Genomic DNA, 21,057 nt, shown 5'->3' with positions numbered 1-21,057 from the left:
GGGGGCGTGTCTCGGTCTTTTCATCGGCACGTGGCATTCCGGTGGACACACATACCGTGACCAGCAGGTTGCCCCGGTAGACTCGTAGGTGGTTTTCAGCCTTGTGTCTATACAAACAGGCTACAGCGAACAGACTGTCCATTTTCAGAATCTGGTTCTTGCACTTGCTTAGACGTACTTCCCAAATCTGAAATGATTTCCTAAAACCCCACCACATCTCACAGCGCAGGCGCACGTGGGGCACAGCACACACGTGCATTGTACAAGCGGGGTTCACACCGATCCTTCACCTCCAGTCTCCCCTTCCAGGACTCCCACAGGCCTCCCCTGTCCTCCTCCACGGGGAACCGGGCTCCAGCACCGGCACACTCGTTCACGCCTTTGCTCCGTCCTGTCGTTGCCTCTGACACAGTTTCGCAGTGGCCTGGCTCAGCCCGTCAGTCCACCCACTGAACGCCGTGTGGGATCTGAAGGACGTCGGGGCTCGTGGGTTCAGTCTGCGTCATGTTTGCGGCCCGTCCCTTCCCAGGTGCACTAACTGCCCTTGACGTGGGTCCGGTTGGTGTGACCACAAAGACAGTCCCAGGCAGAGCAGGCGTTGAGGGCGGTGGGGGGGGTCATTTTCAGTGTCTGGAGAGGAGCTCACTCTTACAAGTCAGAGTGGCAGGAACAAGGAGCATCAGAAGAGCCGCGGCCTCCTGTGCCCTCCGTCTGGTCCTGCCAGGGCTCCCGGGCACCATCACCACCTCGTGTTTCCGCGGTATCTTTGCTCTGTCTCTCTGTCATGATAAGCAAATGTTCGTGTGCTTCCTGTTTTCCTTTTCTGGTTTATTATTAATATGAACATTAGAATTTTGCCTCTTTTAAAAAAATCAGTTGGTATATTCACTTTGAATTAAATTCTTAGATTGTTACAGGGGAAGATGCATATGTTTACGGTACTGAGTCTTCATGGTCCAAACACTTCGTAGCCGTGCCCCCTTTCCCACGTGATAGGTAGACGGCGAACACCTGACTGGATGACGGGCGCAGGGAGGTTAATCAGATCGAACCCCAGACTTAGAAGCTCCCGTGGCGATGCTCTCAGGTCCCTCCCTCCTCGGGAGCTTGTATCACTTTACTGGCAGTCAATAAACCTTGCTTTGCTGCCACCAAAAACCCCCCCCAAAACAAAAAAAATCTTGGTACTGTTTTGTTCATGTGGATTCAGTATGGTATTTAAGTTCTGAACGGTTCTAGGATTTTTACTAATGCCATCGCAGGGGCCTTTCTGTTGGGGGTTGGTCATCTGTCCACAGGGGAGGAGTGTTTTCCTGTTCGATTTGTCGCCTACCGTCCTGCCAGATTCTCTCTGGGCTTTCGGCTGTGCGGCCCTGTCTACAAGTAGTGATAAGAACTTTTGTTTTCACTAGCGCGTGGGGGGTGTTCTGAAATAAAACAGCTGCGGATCATTGTAAGTCATCGCCGTATGTGGTGATGGCGAACCCCCCTCTTGTTTTGAGAAATTCCGCTCTTGAAAAGCCGGTGCAGTGAATACTTGGGAACAGTGAATCCCTTACCTGGATTGAGTTACAGACTTCGCCAGACACCAGCCCTGCCGTTCCTGCCTGTCCCTCCCGGGCTCCGTGACCGTCACACACTCCTGATGACAGAGCCCTCGCACACCCCAGAACGGCCCTCGCTGCGGCGGGTGGTGCTCAGAGACCCGAGGGGCTCCCGCTGGGCGGTGGCGGGGCCGCTGGGGGTCTGGAGCTTTCCTGCTCCCGCCCAGCCTGAGGGTGGTTTTTGTTCGTGTTCAGAGCTCCGAGCCCCGCAGCCCAGCAGGTCCTTGTCTGCCTCACTTAGCAGCCCCCTGAGAAGCGGCCCCACGCGGCTCGGGCCCGCACAGCCTTTACGCCCGGGATACCCCAGTCCACGCGGAGGGTCGCTGCACCCCGCCTTCCCCACGGTGACCCCCAGACCCACCTTCGCAGAGGTTCTCAGGCTCACATCTCCCCTGTGGGGGCCGGCGCCCCGGCTCCGCCGTACGTCTGTCCTGCTGCGGCCTCGGTGGTCACTGGGCGGTGGAGATGCTGGGTGAAGACTCGAGCGCCCACCTGCGGGGGGGGTGGGAGCAGAACCTGACCGGAGCGGGGGACGCGGCCGCAGCTCGCGCGTGTGCAGCCCGTGCGATGGCGTGGGGAAGGCGTCAGGACGGTGGGGATGTGGGGTCTGTGCTGGGAATACAACGAGGTGAACCCGGGCTGCGGGTGTGGGGCTGCTCTCGCAGGGCCTGCCGGGGGCTGTGGTGGCCGTCCCCTCGCGGCACCCCGCGACTCACTGCGCTGCTGCTTTGGAGCTGCCTTCTAAATCCGCCGTGACTGTCCACGTGGCGGGGCAGGGGAAGAGCAGGGATTCATCATCTCTGGCAGTTCTTAGTTTCTTGGACGTTCGTTTTAGAATCTTCCCTCCATTGTGTTTTCTCGTCCACATGCTTCGTCCGTCTTCTTTCCCGTGTTGTTCCTCCAGCTGGAGCTCACCGTCCTCTCTGATGACGATCCTCTGCGGGTGTCCAGTGTCTGCGGTTGGAAGCTGTGCGATGACGTCATCCCGCGATGTCGTCACCTGACCCTCACCTGACCCTCAGCGTCATCGCTGACCCCTGCTGTCTTTGCCTTTCACTGTCACGGGTGTGAGGACATCAGCGTTCCATCCGGACTCTTCTTTTCCCTAGAAAGATCTTTGAGGAGCAGTATTTCTGGAGAGGTAGACTCACGTTTCTATCACTACTGCCAGCCTGTCTTCTCTTTCTTCTCTTTGAGTCTGAAAGACTCTGATTCTCGGACCCTGAGTGATCGTGGGAGAGCAAGTGGCGACCAGAGGGCTCCGGGGGGCCGGGGTCCGCAGCAGGTGGTGGGATGACTGTGGCTGCCCTGTCTTGGCCGCGGCATCTGCTGCCAGAAGTTTCTGGAGGCTGGGGAGAGATACTCGGTCCCCTGATATCATCACCCCACGCTGGGCAGGAGTTCCTGACGGGGTTGTCCAGGGGCAGAAGCAAAAAGGCTTTGCTGTTTCAGATGTGGAAATACACTGGCCTGGTGTGAGGACTAGAGCCCTCTTTTCTGAGAGGTCATGTTAGGGCCCAGGTTCAGAGTCTGCCTCTGTCTCCTGTGTGGCCTTGTGTAGCTCTTTGCTGGGCCGCTGTGCCCTCCGAGGCTGCCGGGACCCTACCTGGCCTCCTGTCTCTGAATCAGCCCTTCGTCCCGTGGCTCAATGAAAAGGAGGAGGAAGGGGGCGGCTTCTCCTGCGAGGCCTGGTCCATGTGTGGGAACGCACGGTCCCCACACGGGGTGCTGGGGCTCGTGTTTTGAGTTGGAGAGCTGTGTGCTCTGCGAGGAAATGTGTTCCCGGCTGAGAAAGAAGTAGGTACCGGAACACGGTCATCAGTCTTGCCCACGTATGTTAGAACAGTACAGTTTGGGCTACATTTCTCTGTTTGGCATGTATTTATTCCTCAGCGACTTGGTCTGGATATGGTATTAGTAATACAGGAAGAGGTCCTGACCTCCGGTCACATGCAGAACTGACCTGGGAGAGTCCAGCCCACACGGAGGCCGCCCGCACCCCCCCACTCCACCACCAGTGAGAGCACAACTCGCTGATGGAGGCCTGGGGGGGCGGGAGGAAGGCCGGCCCAGCAGCGGTACGGCCATCCGTTGATTGGGTTTTTCTTTCCCTCCTGCACACCCGTTGCTGGAGAAGCCTGTGGCCTTCTGCCGACAGGCGCAGACGTAAAAATCCTTCAGGGAAAGCTGCTTCCCCTTAGTCAAAACTGGCCAAAGAGCGGTTTGCAACAGAAAATCTTTTTGATGATGCCCGCCCTCCTCCAGCCACATACCGGCTGGAAAGCTGCTCAGCAGGGCTGCCAGGGACCCTCCATCCCCTCCTGCGCCCGTCCTCAGACACGGGTGGCCCTCTGACCCCGTGCCCGGGGGTAAGTGAGGAGCTTGTCTTGCATCCATCTCTGGGCAGAAGGAGGCGGCACCGCCGGATGGCCTCCGCAGAGCGAGGCGGGAAGCCGACCTCTCATGCTGTGCCCGGAAGCAGGCAGCGCTGGGACCCTGCCAGCCCCGGTGGGGAGCTGAGCCTCACGGCACCTGACGGCAGGGAGAGTTAACCGGATGGCGCAGGACGGACGGGTCCGCCCCGTGCTTTCCGCGCCGGGGCCCTGGGACCTGCAGTGAGCCTCCCCCGCGACGAGGTCCCCGGCCGCATCTGGGCGGAGGGACAGCCGTCTGGTCCGGAGGCTCCCAGCGTAGCTCTCCAAGCGCTCAGGGTCTGGCTGAAGATACTCGGCAGACCGAGAACCATGGTAGTTCCAAGGGCATCGAGAAAAGATGGCAGATTCCCACAGTGAAGGGACCCCGATGTTGGAATTAGGTGGCAGAGATTTTAAAGCAGTCATCATAAAATTGCTTTGTGAATTGTTTTGAAACAAACAAAAGAATGAAACCGAAGCGAGAAGAACCAAATGGAAATTATGGTGAAAAAAATGTACTCAACTAAACTCAGTTGAGGGCTTGGCCGTGGAATGGGGAACCCAGAGGCTCCTGTGGAAGCCCAGGGCCTGCAGGGGACATTCACTGCTGCGTGTGGACGGTGTACCTGAGGGTCTCAGAGATGGGGCCACCGGGAAGGTCACGCGGTGGCCCCTGGCGGGGAGCCGGAAGGACAGGTGTTACAGGGGGGCAGCCACAGCCGTTAGTATCTATTGTATTTTAAACTCTGACCTGTAGAAATGAGACCTTCAGCAGGATGGGGGCTGACCAGAATGCCGTGTATTCCCTTGACGAGTTCTGCTTGTCACTTGTCCGTGATGGAAATCGTCCCACGGGTCTGTTCTAGGAGAGAAAGCAGTCACTACTAGCCTCGAGGAGAGACGTCCACTCCGAGTATGGAGAACGCAGGACAGGGGCATGTCCCTTAGCTGTTGGTGAGGAAGCAAGGTGTGGGGCTCCTCGCTCGGCTCCCTCAAGTGTGGCCGGCTGCTGGAGCGGAGGGCAGGCACGTCCTGGCTCCTGGGGCTCTCTGGGCGTGAAGCAGAGACAGAGACGACACTCTCCACCACGAGCTGTTTCCTTGTGTCCCCGGGGGCCTTGCCCTTGCTTTTGCCAAGTGAGTGAGCTGTGCTCTGAGAAGGGACAAGTGTGGATAGCTCCTGCAATACTCTGATCTGGTCATTGGGTAAAAAGGTAAGTAAAAAGAATGCACCAGGGCCAGAGCAATAAAATAGTAAGGGGAGGACAGGACAGGTTTTATTTTACAATTATAAGAAGGGACACCCGGGGCAGTCCTGAGCAAAGACGAGTACTTTGTCATACAGATTTAGGAGTCCTTCTTCTTCTTTTTTTTTTTTTTTTAAAAAAAGAGGCAGCAAATTTTGTTAGGTATTTTTTTCTTTTTGAAAGTTTCCTAAAAAGAATTTTCTTTGTTATCAACAAGATGCTGACAATTTAGTAGCTCATTATTTCCTTAAATTATTCTATAATAATACTAATAAAGTTTATTTGCGTTGAAATCATTGGGTTGCTCTGAATATTCCCTTTAGCTCGTCTTTTTTTTGCCAAGGATGCCTCTCGCTATTGATGAATTACTCATTTTAATGGGGTTTACTAACATTTACAGGGCTGTAATGTGCAGGGCTTGGAAGAAAGTCTGATGGAATTAAAGCTCAATAACTTCAATATGTGAATAATATTTTGGATATATTTTCCAAATAAAATATATTAACATAGAATTTATTTCAACTGTTTTGTTGTTATTTGGAAATGACAGTGTCTGCTCACTGACAGGTTACACTCATTTTCCCTCCGTGTTTGGACAGTCTTTGCGGATGGTTTAAAAGCCCGGACGGCAGTGTCGTCCTCCGCAGCGGCTCCTCCCGCTGGGCCCCCGTCCGGCCCTGCTCTCTGTTGAGTGTCTTCCGTGCGCTGCTCTGTGACTTTCTGGTGCCCTGTGGGGGCGGGTGCCGTGACTTCCCCATGGTGAGCACCCGGAGGCCGCATCTCGTCCTGCAGCCGCCCAACTCCAGGACACATGGACAGCTGTTACCTAACGGACAGAGGAGTCGTTGAAAATCTATAGTAGCCATATTAAAAAAGTTTTTTAAAAAAAGATGAAATGAATTTTAATATATTTATTTTGAAACTGTATGTAAAATACTATTCACATATTAAAATTGAGCTGTTTTACGATCTTTGCTTTATGCAGTAAGTCCTTGCGGTCCCGTGTGTGTTCTGTGCTCTTTCCATGGCGCATTCAGGCCACACCGGTGACGAGTGCGGGACAGACCGTGTCCGGGCGGGGGCCTGGGCCTCCCTGGGAGGCGCCCGTAAAACCAGCGGCGGCCGTGATAGTGTTTCCATTCGGAGGTTTATGGGCTGGGGTTTTATGTCTCGGTGGTCTGCAGACTCTGGTCCTCCTCGGAGCTCTGTTCCGACCCCTCTGTGGGACATCCCTCTGCTTCCCGCACGTTCCGTCGGCACAGGTGCGCACCACGCTGGTGCGTGCCCCACGGCGGCCCCGCTCTGGCCGCCGCCTGCTTCCCTGGGCTGCGCTCTCTTCTGGTCAGGACGCTTTTCCCAGAAGTGTATTTGGACACGGTGGCACGTTTTTGGAGAGTGAGAACAGCGCGTGTTCCAGAGGAGAGCGTGATCCGGGTGCCGGCCGCTTGCGCTCCCGTTCTTTGAGGACGCCGCCGTTTCGGGGTGTTCCCTCCGCTCAGGGCCGGGCTTGTCTTTTGCAGAATCTCATCTGCTCCGAGTGCGGGGATGAGTTCGCCCTGCAGAGCCAGCTGGCCACGCACATGGAGGAGCACCGGCAGGAGCTGGCCGGCGGCCGGCCGCACGCCTGCAAGGCCTGCGGGAAGGACTTCGAGACGCCCTCCCAGCTGAAGGAGCACGCGAAGACGCACTACAAGATCAGGTGCGAGCCTCTGCTGGGGCTTGGGAGGAGAAGTCTGTGCCCTGTGTTAACGGCGGGTGCGCTTGCCTGGGTGACTTTAGTACGCCATCTGCTCCAGAAATAGCAGCTCAGGGGTGCCTGGGTGGCTCAGTGGGTTGAGCCTCTGCCTTCGGCTCAGGTCATGGTCCCAGGGCTTTGAGATCGAGTCCCACATCGGGCTCTCTGCTCAGCGGGGAGCCTGCTTTCCTCTCTCTCTTCCTGCCTCTCTGCCTACTTGTGATCTCTCTCTCTGTCAAATAAATAAACAAATAATCTTTATAAAAGAAAAAAAAAAGATAGGATAGAGTTGCCATATGCCACACATTTAAAAAAAAAAAAAAAGAATGCAGTAGCAGCACAGTGGGGGCCAGCCGGGCGTGGTGTCAGGGCAGCTGTTCAGACACACAGGCCTGGGGCATGGAGAAAGCTCAGGCTTCTAAAGCATCAGGCTGCCGGAGCAGAATTCTCTAGCAGTAGCACAGTGTTGAAGGCTGTAGGACAACATGCTGGCTGAACGTTTCCCCAGGTAAGTCATGAGGACAAGAAGCAGGTCCACAGGGGCCGGGGCAGCCTGTTTAACAAACTGGTGTATCTCCACTCCCTGTTCAGAAGCTCTGCGTTCCCGACGCTGCGCTTAGTGTGTCCGTGAACGTGTGTGAGGAAATCGTGGTCCCTGCAGGCAGCGCTGTCAGACCGGGAGACTTTGTGGGTGAGAAGCGCTAGGTACAGGATCGAGTCACTTGCCCACGGTTTTACAGCTCGGAGGTTTCAAGCTTCAGGATTTAGACCCTAATTTCCTTGTTTTCGAGCTCATGATTTGAACAAGCGTGACCGTATTTAAATACATACGTGCACTTATTTCTGGTAGAACTTAACGTGTCTTCCTGAGTTTCATATTTGGTTTATTCCTGATTATATATTTTTTTCAAAACTTCATTTTCTTAACGAAACAAAAGGCAAAGTGCTTTCTGGCCCGGGTGCGCCCGTGAGCGGGCGGCCGTGGCTGCTGTCGCTCGTGGAGCCTGCGCGTTGTGCGCTCCTCAACAGCAGCCGCAAGCACGGCAGCGGCTTCCACGCCAGCTACTGACGTGCACAGACCCGGGAAGAATCTGTAGGATTCCTTTACCCTGTTAGGCACTTCTTAGCGGCGTGGAGCACGCCCCCATGGGGCCAGCATGCCTCCCCCTGCCCCACTTTGCCCGTCCTTGGCTAGCGGGGCCCAGACCGCGCTGCGAGTGCTCCCGCACACGGGGTTCCTGCCTGGGTGGAGTTTGAGCACAGCAGGTTGGGTGTGTGTCTGAGGGTTTTGGAGAGATGATGAATGGCGTCCAGGTGGTCAGCATGCAGCCGGCCCCGCTGGCTTCTGGCCCTTCTGAGCTGGAGGGATGGGCCGGACCCACAGCCTCGTCCTCCCGTTGTGCTGGTTTCTCAGAGAGAAAAGTCAGTGGAAAGGTTTCAGGGAGTGCTCGTGCGGAGAGGGACGCAGAACTGGATTGCCCCGGGGCAGCGCCAGGAGGGCGGGCAGGCTGGTGAGCCGGGGTGTCCGAAGGGAGGAGGGCCCTCGGGAGGAAGGGGACTGCAGCAGTGGCCGGGCCATTGGCACAGCCCCTCTGCGGTGGGTTTTCTCTGCATTTGAAAGCAGAGGCTGGCGCCGGGGATCCCGCTGCAGAGGGGAGCTTGCTGGCACCGGGTGTGAAGAAGGCAGGACCCCGAGGCTGAGGGCTTCAGGAGGCCATCCTGGGAATGAGGTCTGATCCCAAGGGTAGTGGGAAGCCTGTCCCAGCTTCCCCTGTGCTGTGGCTGCTGGGGGGTGGCGGTGGGGCAGGTGAATCGTCACAGCAGGCAGTGGTGGTCTGACGATTGGAGAGCGGGAGAGGCCTGAGCATCTCTGGCGGTGTTTTGAGTGGAATCAGTAGCTTTTGAAGATGGACTTGAAGCCAGGGGTGAGAGAGAGAGAGAATCTGAGCGACTCCTGAGGTTTAAGCTTGCCCAACTGGGAGCTGCTGTTTTCTGCTCTGGGAGAACAGCAGGGCAGGGAGGAACAGAGCCCTGTTTGCTTCCCACGAGCTCGCAGCCCCAGGGAGCCGAGTGCAGAGCCGTCAGGTGGAGGCGGGGGAGTGCGTAGGGCTGGTGTCAGGGTTGCTGGCGGGAGGACTTTGAGATCCTCGGCCTGTGGGTGGTGTTGAGAGCAGGAGGGCCGGAGGAGGACGTGAGACACGGCAGGTGGGGACGCACGCACACACGTCTTTACATCTGAGGGCCGCAGGTAGAGCTGTGTCCGCAAGGGATGGTCTCACCTCTCCCCTGCGAGAAAACCAAGCTTCTCTCCCCTTAGTTGGGGAAACATGAATTTTATGGTACCAAACACAGAGAAGGACTGCACGTCTGAGTTTCTGTGTCTGCGGAGACGCACACTCCTGTGGGGCGGATGTCTCGTAGCCTGAGTTCTCACCGCCAGTCAGCCACACGTGCTGACTACGTTTTAATTTTGAGCTTGTGACACAGAGGAGACGACTTCATGAATGTTTCCCTCCCGTGTCGTACCAGGGTATCGAGTACAAGGTCTTACAATCGGAACATCGACAGGAGTGGATTCACATATTCATGCCCACACTGTGGAAAGACGTTTCAAAAGCCCAGTCAGTTAACTCGGCATATCAGGATACACACAGGTATGAAACACGTTCACTTTGGGGCCATTCACGATGTGGCTTAGAGGAGAGAACGTGTGCCTCCGAGCCGGCTGGACCTGTGAGGTCACGCTGCTGCTCCTGTCCCGTGCTTGGTGACCTTGCCGGGGTTAGTCGCACGCGGGAGTCCGCAGCATGGGCGAGCTCTGTCCGCACGGGTGGGTTTGGGTCTTGGGTTTGGGAGCTGTGTATTTCCCTGTTAATCCGTCAGGTGTTCACTCATGTGGAATTTTATTTTGATGGTGTTTCTCCCTCTCCAGGCGAAAGGCCGTTTAAATGTAGTGAATGTGGGAAGGCTTTTAACCAGAAGGGGGCCCTGCAGACGCACATGATCAAGCATACAGGGGAAAAACCCCACGCCTGTGCCTTCTGTCCTGCTGCCTTTTCTCAAAAAGGGAACCTCCAGTCCCACGTGCAGAGAGTCCACTCCGAGGTAAACATCGCTCTCGGGTCTGTGGTGCTCCCGGGTGCGGTAGACGGCTCCGCGGTGCATGCGGGAGCCCGAGGTTCTGAAATGCAGATTTACGGTTTGTGCAGAGCAGACTTTGTGTCAAACAAGAAGCAGACACGTATCTCTCTCTAGACACCTTTTCAGCTTCCCCGGGGGAGACCTATAATGTTATCTTCTCGTGGTCTTACGGATGCTGTTATGGCTTTGACAAGTAAAGGTTCAGGAATGATCACGCTGCCCTTGGCAGGTATCAGCCACCGGTCCGGTAACACCTCATCCCTTTAGCAGACTTGGAACACAGGCACTATCAGGTCTGAGAAACTAAGACCAGAAATAAATTGAGGGAAAAAAAGTATTTTTGCTCTTCCTGTTACTATTGCTCACAGTAATAGTATGGCCTCATGTACGTCTCTTATCAGCCAGAGTGCTGCTCTGCGTGCTTCCCTCAGTGCCGGCTCCCGCGGTGACACCGACGTTTGCCGTTCCTTGTTGTCTGCAGAGCGTGCTGATTTGTAGAACGTCTGCAAGTATTTCTCTTAGGCAGGTTAACTTTTGTTCTTCCTGATTTGGTGTTTTATTTATAGTCTAATGGTAGGGTATACATTAATGTGGAAGCGACACAAACACTTTGATCACAGATCATTTTGTTTTATGTAACTGTTTTGCAGAATGAAGACTCATATTCCTAAAAATAAATATGTATCTTTTTATTTTTCCCTTCATGCCCTCAGTATCACTGAAATAAAAGAAACCCTGCACCCTTCACACAGTTTGTAAACGTATTCAGCTTCCGTACGCAGCGGGTTACTTTTTGTTTTCTATTCTAAGAGCCAGACCCTTGGGTAGGCAGTGAGAATGTGGACCCTGGCTTCCTTTTGAGCTCAGGAGAGTAGATGTGGCCTCTGCCCGTTACTCTGGGGGAGCTGCCTCTGTGCGCAGATGATGGCTTCGGGATGGCCGTTTACTTGGGCGGCACCCAGAGAGACCTCCCTGGGCCCCCCAAGCTGCCCTGTGAGATGCCCACCCGTGCTCCTGAGGCCAGGACACCCCTCCAAGAGTGTGGGCACTCACCTGGCTCCCGGCCTTAGAGCCCCTGGGACCTGTGGTGGGCAGGTGGCTGTGTTCCAGCAATGACCTCTAAGAACTGGTTTGTAAATGTTGTCCAGTCCTGTGATGAACCTGAAGCCTTAAATTGGGTTCTTGACAAGGTGCTGGAAAAGGAATAGAACATCCAAGTTTGGAGAAGTCCAGTCCGTTGTCGAGCCGGCCTGCATCGTTATAAGAACAACTAGTGCTGGCTGGAATCATGGCAGAGTCGTTCAGACGTTTTCTGGGTGCCCGGAGGCGCCGCTTCATTTCCGTCCTCTCTAGGGTCCCGCGTTGGCTTCACCGTAGTTGGACAACATAGTTGCCGGTGCGGAGCACTGGGACTGCGAGGAGCGGTCCCACGGCGCGTGGCACGGCGCGGCTCGTAGCGCAGAGACTTAGACGGCTGCTCACACCGGGTTGCGCGGGGTGCACCGCTGAGAAAATGGGAACCTGAGTCAGGCATCTTATCGTCACCAAATTACAACAACTGGAACCTGTGTCTTCTTCCAAACCTGTTCTAATTTATAGAAAAGACTGAAATTTCCATTGACTTCACACTGGCAAGGCGGGTGAGGACTTGGGTCCTGATTTTGGAGGCGTCTGGTTTGAAAGAAGTAATGTTACATGGTTACATTGTTTCTGCTGCTTATCATGGACCGTAACTAACTGAGGATTGGCTCTAATTTAAGTATTTTTATCTAAAGGTTAATTGTAAAACATGTTTTTTTCTCTTTTGTCCTTTAAGGTCAAGAATGGCCCCACGTATAACTGTACCGAGTGCAGTTGTGTGTTTAAAAGCCTCGGGAGCTTGAACACCCACATCAGCAAGATGCACGTGGGCGGGACGCAGAACCCCGCGGGCCCCGCAGAGACGGCTCACGTGCTAACGGTGCGTCTGGCCAGCGCCGGGCGGGGCCCCTGCCGCCGGGTCGGTCATCTTGGTCGTGACCTCTCAGGAGGATTATTCCTTAGACTATGCAGCAGCACAGAAGTGCTGTGAACAGTTTCTTCAGGATGAAGGAGGGAGTGAGGGCCTTTCTTGTTTCTAACGAGCGACGGAGAATGGATCTTTGTTTTTAACGAGCGAAGGAGAATGGATCTTCTTAAACTTCCGAGTCGTATCAGCTGGTCCTGATGCACGGACTGTCATTGAGCCAGTGACAATCACCCAAAATGCAGCGATTAATTTAGGAGACTGTGCTGCCTGCGGTGCTGTTGATGATTCCCGTGGGATCACCGTTATTCCTGTGGGATGACTTAAGAACCAGTTATCCTTTCAAAATAACATTTCTTAAAAAAATAATATTTTCCATGTCTGAGGGGACAGTAGGAATGTTTTCCTGAGGCTGTGCCCTTTTGGGAAACTACACTGTGTAAAATTGTGCGACACACACCGCCACGCTTGCGTTCAGGCTCTGGTGGGAGTCTCGGGCGCGGTCTTGTCTGTTCGCTCTCGGCCCCTCGCAGCTGGCGGGGAGGCCCGCGTCCCGGCGCGGAGAGCGGACGCCACGTTAGCCCGTGCCCGTGAGCTGGCTGGCGGGTGGCTGCTGTCGTCGGCACCTGCCTCCCACCAGCGCGGAAGCTCGGAAGCTCGTGTTTAGTCTCCAGCACCATGTTCGCGTTTACGGCTTGTGCTCTCCTTCCTCACGACAGCAGCAGCTCCACGCTGCTCCTCACCTTACTCCGGAGCAGGAGGCCCCGTGCCATAGATCCGCCTCGGGGGGTGGGTACTGTGTCCACCCGCGTGCGCCGCACAGTGCTGGCTCTGACTCGCACCGTCTCTCCGAGTGGCGCTGCAGACCCAGGGTGTCTGGGCGGTCCGAGCGCTTCTCTCCTTGAAGCTCTTGGCTGTGGCTTTCCTGAGCATTGATGCTACCAGGGCCTCTGTTTTCCAAGTTTCCTGAATTATGTTGGCCACAGTGGTTTCTCTCTTATTTTGTGATCCTTTTGTTTCTGTGTTTTACTGGACAGGTGGGAAGGTGAGGTCTGTGAGCTCGCACCCCCACGTTGAGCTGATTGTCTCTCCTGTCACTCAGGAAACCTCGGAGACATGTAGGGGACAGTTCATTCAATACGTTCCTTTAAGATCCCATATTGTGCTTTGTGTAAAAATCAGTGAGGCATTTTATTTAAAATCTGTGTTTGGGATATTGTTAGATTTTAATGGTCATAAGGAAGACGAGCCTATTCCTTTCTTTCTGTTTTTGTTCTTTTAAATTGAAGTACAAATTAATGTACTTCTTACATTTTCAATGACCATGTCGCTGTGTTTCAGGCCACGCTGTTTCAGACGTTACCTCTCCAGCAGACGGAAGTCCACGTGACGTCTGCGTCGAGCCAGCAGAACTCCCAGGCCATGACCGACGTCATCCAGCAGCTGCTGGAGCTCTCAGAGCCGGGGCCGACGGAATCCAGCCAGCCCCCGCAGCCCGGCCAGCAGCTCAGCATCACCGTGGGCATCAACCAGGACATCCTGCAGGTGAGGCGCACCTTCCCGCTCTCGGTCCATGCCCGAGCCTGGGTATCGTTCCTGGAAAACGAATAGGCAGGGCTTGTCCAAGGAAGAGAATCGTTCTTAAATACACGTCCCAATTGAAAACGTTCTTTTCGAACAAAATACGCTCATGGACTGTGCAGGATTCTGAACAGTTAATCGATACATTTAAAAAACAGTTTAAAACTTAAATTTTCTCTCCAAGTGATTTAGTTGAAAAGAACAGGCTTTTCAGAACTTCTTGTATCTCCTGTCAGTATCGGAGCGAGCCGGTCCGCCTCTCTTAGCAGCGTGCGAACGGTCTCGTCCACGTGGGAGAGCAGGAGAAGGAGACGGGGCAGAGCAGGCTTTTCTGAGTTTGCTCTGCTCGTCCAGCTTTAGCCTCAGCTCTTTCATTTGCAGACAGAGCCGCCTGCCGTCTCCTCCCTGTTTAGTGACCAGTTGTAAAAACTAACTGTCGCCTCCCTGTGCCTTTGGGGTAACAAGTTGGTGTAAGGAGTCTCCGGATGCATGACAGCCGAGGTCTTAAGGGTGGTTGAAGCCACTGGAATTTAACGCAGTGATTCCAGATCAGTTTAGAGATAACCAAAGAGGTCTAAGGTCAGATTTCTAAATGTCAAATTAACTAATTCCAATCCCTTTTAGTTACCATACTGTATTTTGGGTGGAAGTGAGCTGTCAGTTTCCAGAAGGGACATTTCAGCTTCAGAGAGTCGCAAGTGTAGCTTGGCATTGGCGGTCGGGGGGGGCAGAGTTGTGCAGCTGGTAGGGCGGAGTTAGAACCCCGGGCAGAGCCTTGTTGCGTCTTTGTGATTGATTTTGGCTGGCCGCACCGGGCCTCCTACCTGCTAACCTGTTAGTTCTGTTCTGTCTCAGCAAGCCTTAGAAAACAGTGGGCTGTCTTCAATTCCAGCTGCCGCGCACGCGCACGACAGCAGCCACGCCAGGACGCCGTCCACGCAGGCGCCAAGTCTGGACGCTTCTCACCCTTCGAGTGAGCAGACCCACCCCACAGATGCAGAGCAGGAAAAAGAGCAAGAAAGCCCAGAGAAGTTGGATAAAAAAGAAAAAAAAATCATAAAAAAGAAATCACCGTTCCTACCTGGTAATGTGAATGTGCTTTAAGGGTTAGACGTTGGGGGGGTGGGTTGCTTATTTCTTCTTTCGAAGGTGATACGTCGTTGACTGTTCTGATAGTATCGACATATTTGTTTGATATTGAAAACCTCAGCAGTTGCAGACTTTGGGCTGCCTTTCCCCTGTGAGCCGCGTCTCTTCCTGACGGTTCCCCAGGCTTACTCCTGGGTCGTCTTGGCCGCTCCTTCCCGCAGCTGCGTTCTGGCCACTTTTGTCCCCCGCTTCGCCACCACACTGCCGTCTCCTGACTTGTAAGCATGGCTCCTGGGCCAGACCCTCGGCCGTTTCCCCTCAACGCTCCCCTGTGGCTCCGTGGTGTCTGTGAGCTCTCGGTAACCTGGCCTGGGTGCACGGCCAAGCCTGCCCTGGACTTCGGGGTGCGAGCTGATGTCACCGTGTGGCCAGGCTCCCGCGCTGTCCGGACAGGCATGCGCCTCCAGGGCCATCCTTCCCACAGGCTTGCTGTGCCGGGAGTGTCTTCTTCCTCCCCTTCCTCCCGCTGTCTCGGAGAGCTCTGGTGGCCTCTGAGGGCAGCACTTAGAGGACACTCGGGCCTGCCCTTTCTGCTCTTGGCGCTCGCAGATTTGCAGTGTTTCTGCCCCGCAGTCCCCCGCCTGGCCGCTGTCTGCCTGGATACAGTCTCTTCGTCGCTGGCTCCCCCGTGGGCTGACGCGTGTGGCTTGTGGCTCTCTCACATGGGGAATGCGATCGGTTTCTGTCTTCTGGGCAACAGTGTCCTCTGGAAGTGTCTTCCCAGCGACTCTGACTGTTCCGCTTCCCCCCGGTCTTGGGGAGCAAGTGCTGTCTTGCTGCGAGGCACGGAACGACCAACGCAGTCATCGCTGCGACACTCCTGAGCGCGTCTCCTTGCAGCACTGACTTGGCTGTGAGGCCCTTGTCTCCACCACAGACCGCGGCAGTTCTGCCCCCTGTGTCCCCTCCATCTGCCCCTCGTCCCGGGGAAGCACGGGGGGTTGGGATTGAGGCGGTTCATCCTCTGGTTGTTCCTGGTGTCCAGAGAGGGAGGAGGGGAAGGGCACCTTCCCAAGTGTGTCTGTTCACCTGAAGCTTCGGGCCGAGAGCTTCCCTCGCGATGGTTTGGAACACCTGCTTCACGTGCGCCCAGTAAGTGCGTGGGCACTTCCAGCCTGGGGGGCGCGTGGCTGCGGCCCTAGTCACTGGGCTCGAACCCTCCAAGGCGCTCCGACCCCGCTGTCGGCGGCTCAGGCTTCGCCAGGCGGGAGGCGGGACCTGACTTCGCGGGATCCCGAGCAGCAGGGGCCCCCGGATGGAGGACGGCGCGCTCCGTCCTGAGCGTTAGGTGTGGGGTTCGGAGTGGGGTTACCGTCCACGCACGCGGGGTTTGCCTGGGGCGCGCTCTGCCTGCAGAGTGTGCAGAGGTCAGGCCGTTCGCCCCGGAGCCGCCTGAGTCCGTGAAGCGCCCACGCTGCTGCGCTCGTTTGTGCCGCTCTGCGGCTGCCCGAGCCGGTGCGGCCTCAGGACGAGGTCAGAGCAGCATGTTCTCTCCGGGATCCCTCACGAGACGGGTCCTGGGGCCGCGTTTCTACAGAAAGAGGTTTCTTCTGATGAAAACTTCTCAGGGAGCTGGACACATTTACGTAGGGACTGTTTCTGGAACTCGCGGTGCAAGGGGGGCTGAGGGCTGTCGGGGACCCCGAGGAGACCGTGAGCACAGCCTCTTCGGAGTGGCTTCTGGCTTCTGACTCCCTTGATTGCGTGTCCCCGCTCGTGCGGCCCTTGCCCTGGCGCCGCCCTACTCGGCTGACGTCGTTCAGTGAAAGGGGGGGTTTAGTAGACTTCGGCTTCTTATTTCAAGAGGTATTTTCCGCATGCATTCAAAATTTAACAAATGCTTTTATATTTTCCATATAATTTAGAACATATAGATCATCTTTAAAACTAAACAAAGTTCGAAATTTGTTGTGGTGAAATACTGGCTCTTTGAAATCACAAAGAAAGGTGTTTTGGAAAGCTGGTGACTTCCTCCTTTAAGGATGACAGTGGTATAGCTGTTCTCTGTGGAAATCTTTATTCAGACCACAGAGATTTTACCTTCTTAGACCAGACTGTGATGGGGAAAATGTAGCCCGAACGTAGCTCCGGTCCTGCCGTGAGAGGCCGGCATCCTTGTGGCCCACTGCGGCGCGTGGGCCTTCCGGTCAGTGGCCTTGGAAGCGGTGCTCACTGCGCCTCGAGTGTGGGCTCCAGGTCTCTGTACCTGCCCTGCTCCTGCTTTCTGACTCTGCTGCGGGTGACCTGGACATTTCTGGGGCTCTGGTCAGTCATGACCTTAATCACTGCCAAAGAATTAAGTATAAAGTCATTCTTGGTAAGAACCTTAGCCAACATTGTACTTTTTCTAAAACTAACCTGCATGAACACTCTGGGATTTTTAGGTCTACTTTGGATAATTCAAGAGACTGATGCTTTCTTTTCGGTCCTGCTTTCTTTCTCTTTGGAGGATGTGCCTTACGAATAAAGAGTTTCTGTATTCATAGTTCAGCTAAATTACTTGTTATTTTGTATTATGCTTTTGTATAATACAGTATAGAAAACTTTAAAAAGACTCATTCGTGTGAGCGTAGTTGGGTTAGGTTTGAAAATTCCACGATTTATCTCATTTGTGTATAATTCTTTGATAGTACAATATTCAGAGCTTATGAGATTTTCTTTAGGTTTTGTTTTGAATTACTTGTCATTTATAATTAAATATACATATTATTTTTACTTAAGACCTTTAATATTTTTTAATGGTGATGTGGCTTGAAGCTGAGTCCCCATTCGTAGTAAACATAACGCAGCGCGGGTATGAAGTGCTAGGAAGACAGCCAGCTCTGAGGTGCCAGTGGTCTGCACGCGCGCGAGGCGCAGCAGAGACGGCAGAGAGTGTTGAAGGTGTGCCCTGAGTTTTGAGGTAGGAGAGATCCGAGGGCCACAGTGAGAGAGTGAGAGCTCTGCTCAGCTGGGAGGGGCGAGTCCAGTCCTCCTGGCAATGGAGGAAGCACAGGGTGTTTAGTGAGAGACGCGCGGCGGAGAGCGTTCCGCTCCAAGGGCCGTTCTGACAGTTTCATTTTGTGTGTTTTTCTGTATTAACAATTGTTTTACGCACTCCTAGCATTAAATACGGTTGATATATCACGAACATCTTCTGCACATGGAATGATAAGGCTGTGTTTGGTTGTAGTCACACACACACAGAACTCCACCGTGCAGGGCCTGAGAGCACAACTGGGGGCTCCTGTCTCCTGGCTGAGCCTTTGGGAGGGTCCTGGAGGCTCATGTACTGTCTCCACAGAGATCCTGTCTTTTCTTGACTGATGTGTTGAGCTTCTGTATACGGTCTGGATCTTCTTTGTTAATTTGTGGGTTTCAAATCCCTTTTCCAGAAGTAGCTTCTCTTTCACTCTCGTTTAGATGTCATTTGATGAATAGACAAGTAGAGATTTTTACTTCAGTGCAGCTGTCCTGATGGCATAAGTGTTTGTGTGAAAATCTTTCTAAAGGTCAGGAGGATTTTATCTTCTTAGACTGGAGCACAATCTTCGTAACTTAGTCTTTTCTTGATGATTCAGCACATAATTCCATGAGGGTGCTGTGCCCTGGTTGCCGTCTGTTCTCTTCCTTCTGTCTTTCTCTTTATAGTTTGTGTGTTCTGTGTTTCATGTAAGACGTTTTTCCTTTACCCACATTGAATTCCCCCTATTTGGTTTTTTTTTTTTTTTTTTAAGTAAGTGACGGACTTGAACTCACGACCCTGAGATCAAGACCTGAGCTGAGATCAAGAGTCAGACGCTTACCCGACTGAGACCCCCAGGCTCCCCTGAATTCTCCCGTATGTTCTAACAGAAGTATTAGAACTTTGGCTTTACATTCAGTTTACTAGTTTATTTGGACTTCATTTTTATGCATAAGAGGTGGGATTGGAATCTTATTTATCCCTGGGTGGTAACTAGTCATCTGGCAGCATGTTGTGGGAACGTGTCTCTGATACGTGATCCCAGGTTTGTGGAGATCTGGTTTCTGTCTCTGTGTGTGGCTAAGCTCTGGGTTTGTAATTGTGCCCGCTCGCCGGTCTGTGTGGATACCCATGTACTGTCTCCGTTATTTAAAATACCTCTTGAAATCAGCAGGGTGGGCCTTAGTTTTCATTCTCTTTCAGATTATCTTGGTCTTGGTTGGATGAATTTGGTTTCTGTAAAATAGTTTCTGTGTCCATGACCACATTTCTCTTCCTGCCGGCGTCTCTTGTTACAGAAAGCTCTTGCAAGTCTTCTCAGACTGACTCTTCTATCTTATCTTTTTGTCTCTGTAAACTCCTTGTATGTTGCAGGTTTTGTTTGCTGTAGGTGTATAGGAAGACGGTTGGCTTCGTAGACTGGTCATGAACCAGCAACCCATGAATTTCTGTTGTTAATTGTAGCCGTTTGGAGATGACGTTGGCTTTTCACGTAGATACTAGATTGTGTATGAATAGTGACATTTTTCCTCTTCTTGGCACATTGGTGTGGACCTCTGCCTGTGCTGTGGAGACTGGTCTGCTGCCGTCCTGACTCTAAAGTCCTGGTTCTAATGTTTCACGGTGGAAACACGTTACTCTTGACTTTTCACAGAAGCTCTTGGATTTGGGAGGCGCCTTCCCTCGCTGGTTTATTTAGGCTTTTGTTTTCTTCCTCATGTTGAGTATTATCAAATGCCTCTTCTTTCTCTTTTGCTATGATCGTATGTTTTTGTCTTTTAACCTCATCACGGTGATTGATGGATTAGTGGTGAGCACGCCGTGTCTTCCGTCCCGGCCTCCATGTTGCTCTGGCTTTTCTCTCTTCCCCTTCCCTCTCCCTGTCTTTTTCCCTTTATTTTTTCTTTAAGACGCATTTTTAAATTTCCTTGGCCAATATTCTTTTTTTCAATTTTACTTAATAAAATACGCCTTTGGGCGCCTGGGTGGCTCAGTGGGTTAAGCCACTGCCTTCAGCTCAGGTCATGGTCTCAGGGTCCTGGGATCGAGTCCCGCATCGGGCTCTCTGCTCGGCAGGGTGCCTGCTTCCCTCTCTCTCTCTCTCTGCCTGCCTCTCTGCCTACTTGTGATCTCTCTCTATCAAATAAATAAATAAAATCTTTAAAAAAAAATAAAATAAAATACACCTTTTCATTGAAAATGAATAATTTCAGTACTTACTTTTAAATCAGTTAAATTATAAAACCGTCCTCTTTTATAGAATGTACACAGGTGTTAAAACGTGAAGTACTATCGAGAAAACATTACTTGTGGTTACTGCACTCCCCTCACACTTGCACAGCATTGTTCTGTGTAACGGTTTGAGTTGGTGTGTAAGCGACTTCTCTTGCTGTCACTTGCTGTATTTAGGGAGAAACACACCTGTTTTACAGAAAAGTCATCATGCGTATCCTGCAGGAAGCTCAAAGCAGTGTTGAAAGCTGGGTGTGAATGGCACAGAAAAATTGCTTGTTCTTCCGCCATTAACTGAGCTCCCTGGCGGGCACGGGGAGAACAGCTGGGACGGCTTAGCTCTCTGGAGGGACACCTTTTTTTTTTTTTTTTAAAGATTTTATTTATTTATTTGACAGACAGAGATCACAAGTAGGCAGAGAGGCAGGCAGAGAGAGAGGAGAAAGCAGGCTCTCTGCTGAGCAAAGAGCCCGATGTGGGGCTTGATCCCAGGACCCTGGGATCATGACCTGAGCCGAAGGCAGAGGCTTTAACCCACTGAGCCACCCAGGCGCCCCTGTAGGGACACCTTTGAGTCATTTTTAAGAACTTCAGCGTCAGGCTTCTGGAGGGCTTCCAAAACTTCTCAGTAACTTCTGCAGCGACCTGGGAGGGCAGGTGTTCTTGTTGCAGACCCAGCGCGCTGAGCTCCCTTCCAGGCTGGTGGCAGCCACGGGTGGAGCCCTCACGAGAGCGTCTGTCCGCTCAGAGGCGCGCTCTGCAGGTGCTGGGAGCCACGCGGAACAAAATCAGTGGGCCCCGCTGGTCCGTCTTCGCCTCGCGGGGGCTGTACCAGCTTCCAGAGGGTGAGAGAACGTGTCCTCTGCGTGGTGCGGTCTGGATATCGGACCGTTCCTTGGTAACGTGCACCTTGCTTGCTGCGACGGGGCGCATCCCACCGCCGCGGGAAGGCGGAGTGACTCCTCCCCGAAGCCGCAGACGGGCCGCTTCTTCCCAGAGCCGTGTT

At 53.4% G+C, this 21,057-nt stretch overlaps 1 protein-coding gene across 3 annotated transcripts in view; it reads left to right on the top strand.

Annotated features, from left to right (window-relative positions):
• The window catches only part of ZNF236 (zinc finger protein 236), a 102,788-nt gene that overhangs the window by 16,732 nt on the left and 64,999 nt on the right, over positions 1 to 21,057 (top strand). For all 3 annotated transcript variants that reach the window (XM_059140627.1, XM_059140629.1, XM_059140628.1), the window contains exons 4-9: positions 6,785 to 6,963; positions 9,529 to 9,653; positions 9,932 to 10,104; positions 11,957 to 12,100; positions 13,487 to 13,690; positions 14,582 to 14,810. In XM_059140627.1, the coding sequence (XP_058996610.1) occupies positions 6,785 to 6,963; positions 9,529 to 9,653; positions 9,932 to 10,104; positions 11,957 to 12,100; positions 13,487 to 13,690; positions 14,582 to 14,810 (1,054 nt within the window). The remainder of the gene's footprint in view (positions 1 to 6,784; positions 6,964 to 9,528; positions 9,654 to 9,931; positions 10,105 to 11,956; positions 12,101 to 13,486; positions 13,691 to 14,581; positions 14,811 to 21,057) is intronic.

Source organism: Mustela lutreola, chromosome 11, assembly GCF_030435805.1.
Source record: "Mustela lutreola isolate mMusLut2 chromosome 11, mMusLut2.pri, whole genome shotgun sequence".
Taxonomy (NCBI): Eukaryota; Metazoa; Chordata; class Mammalia; order Carnivora; family Mustelidae; genus Mustela; species Mustela lutreola.
This window is presented reverse-complemented; position numbering and strand designations above follow the sequence as displayed.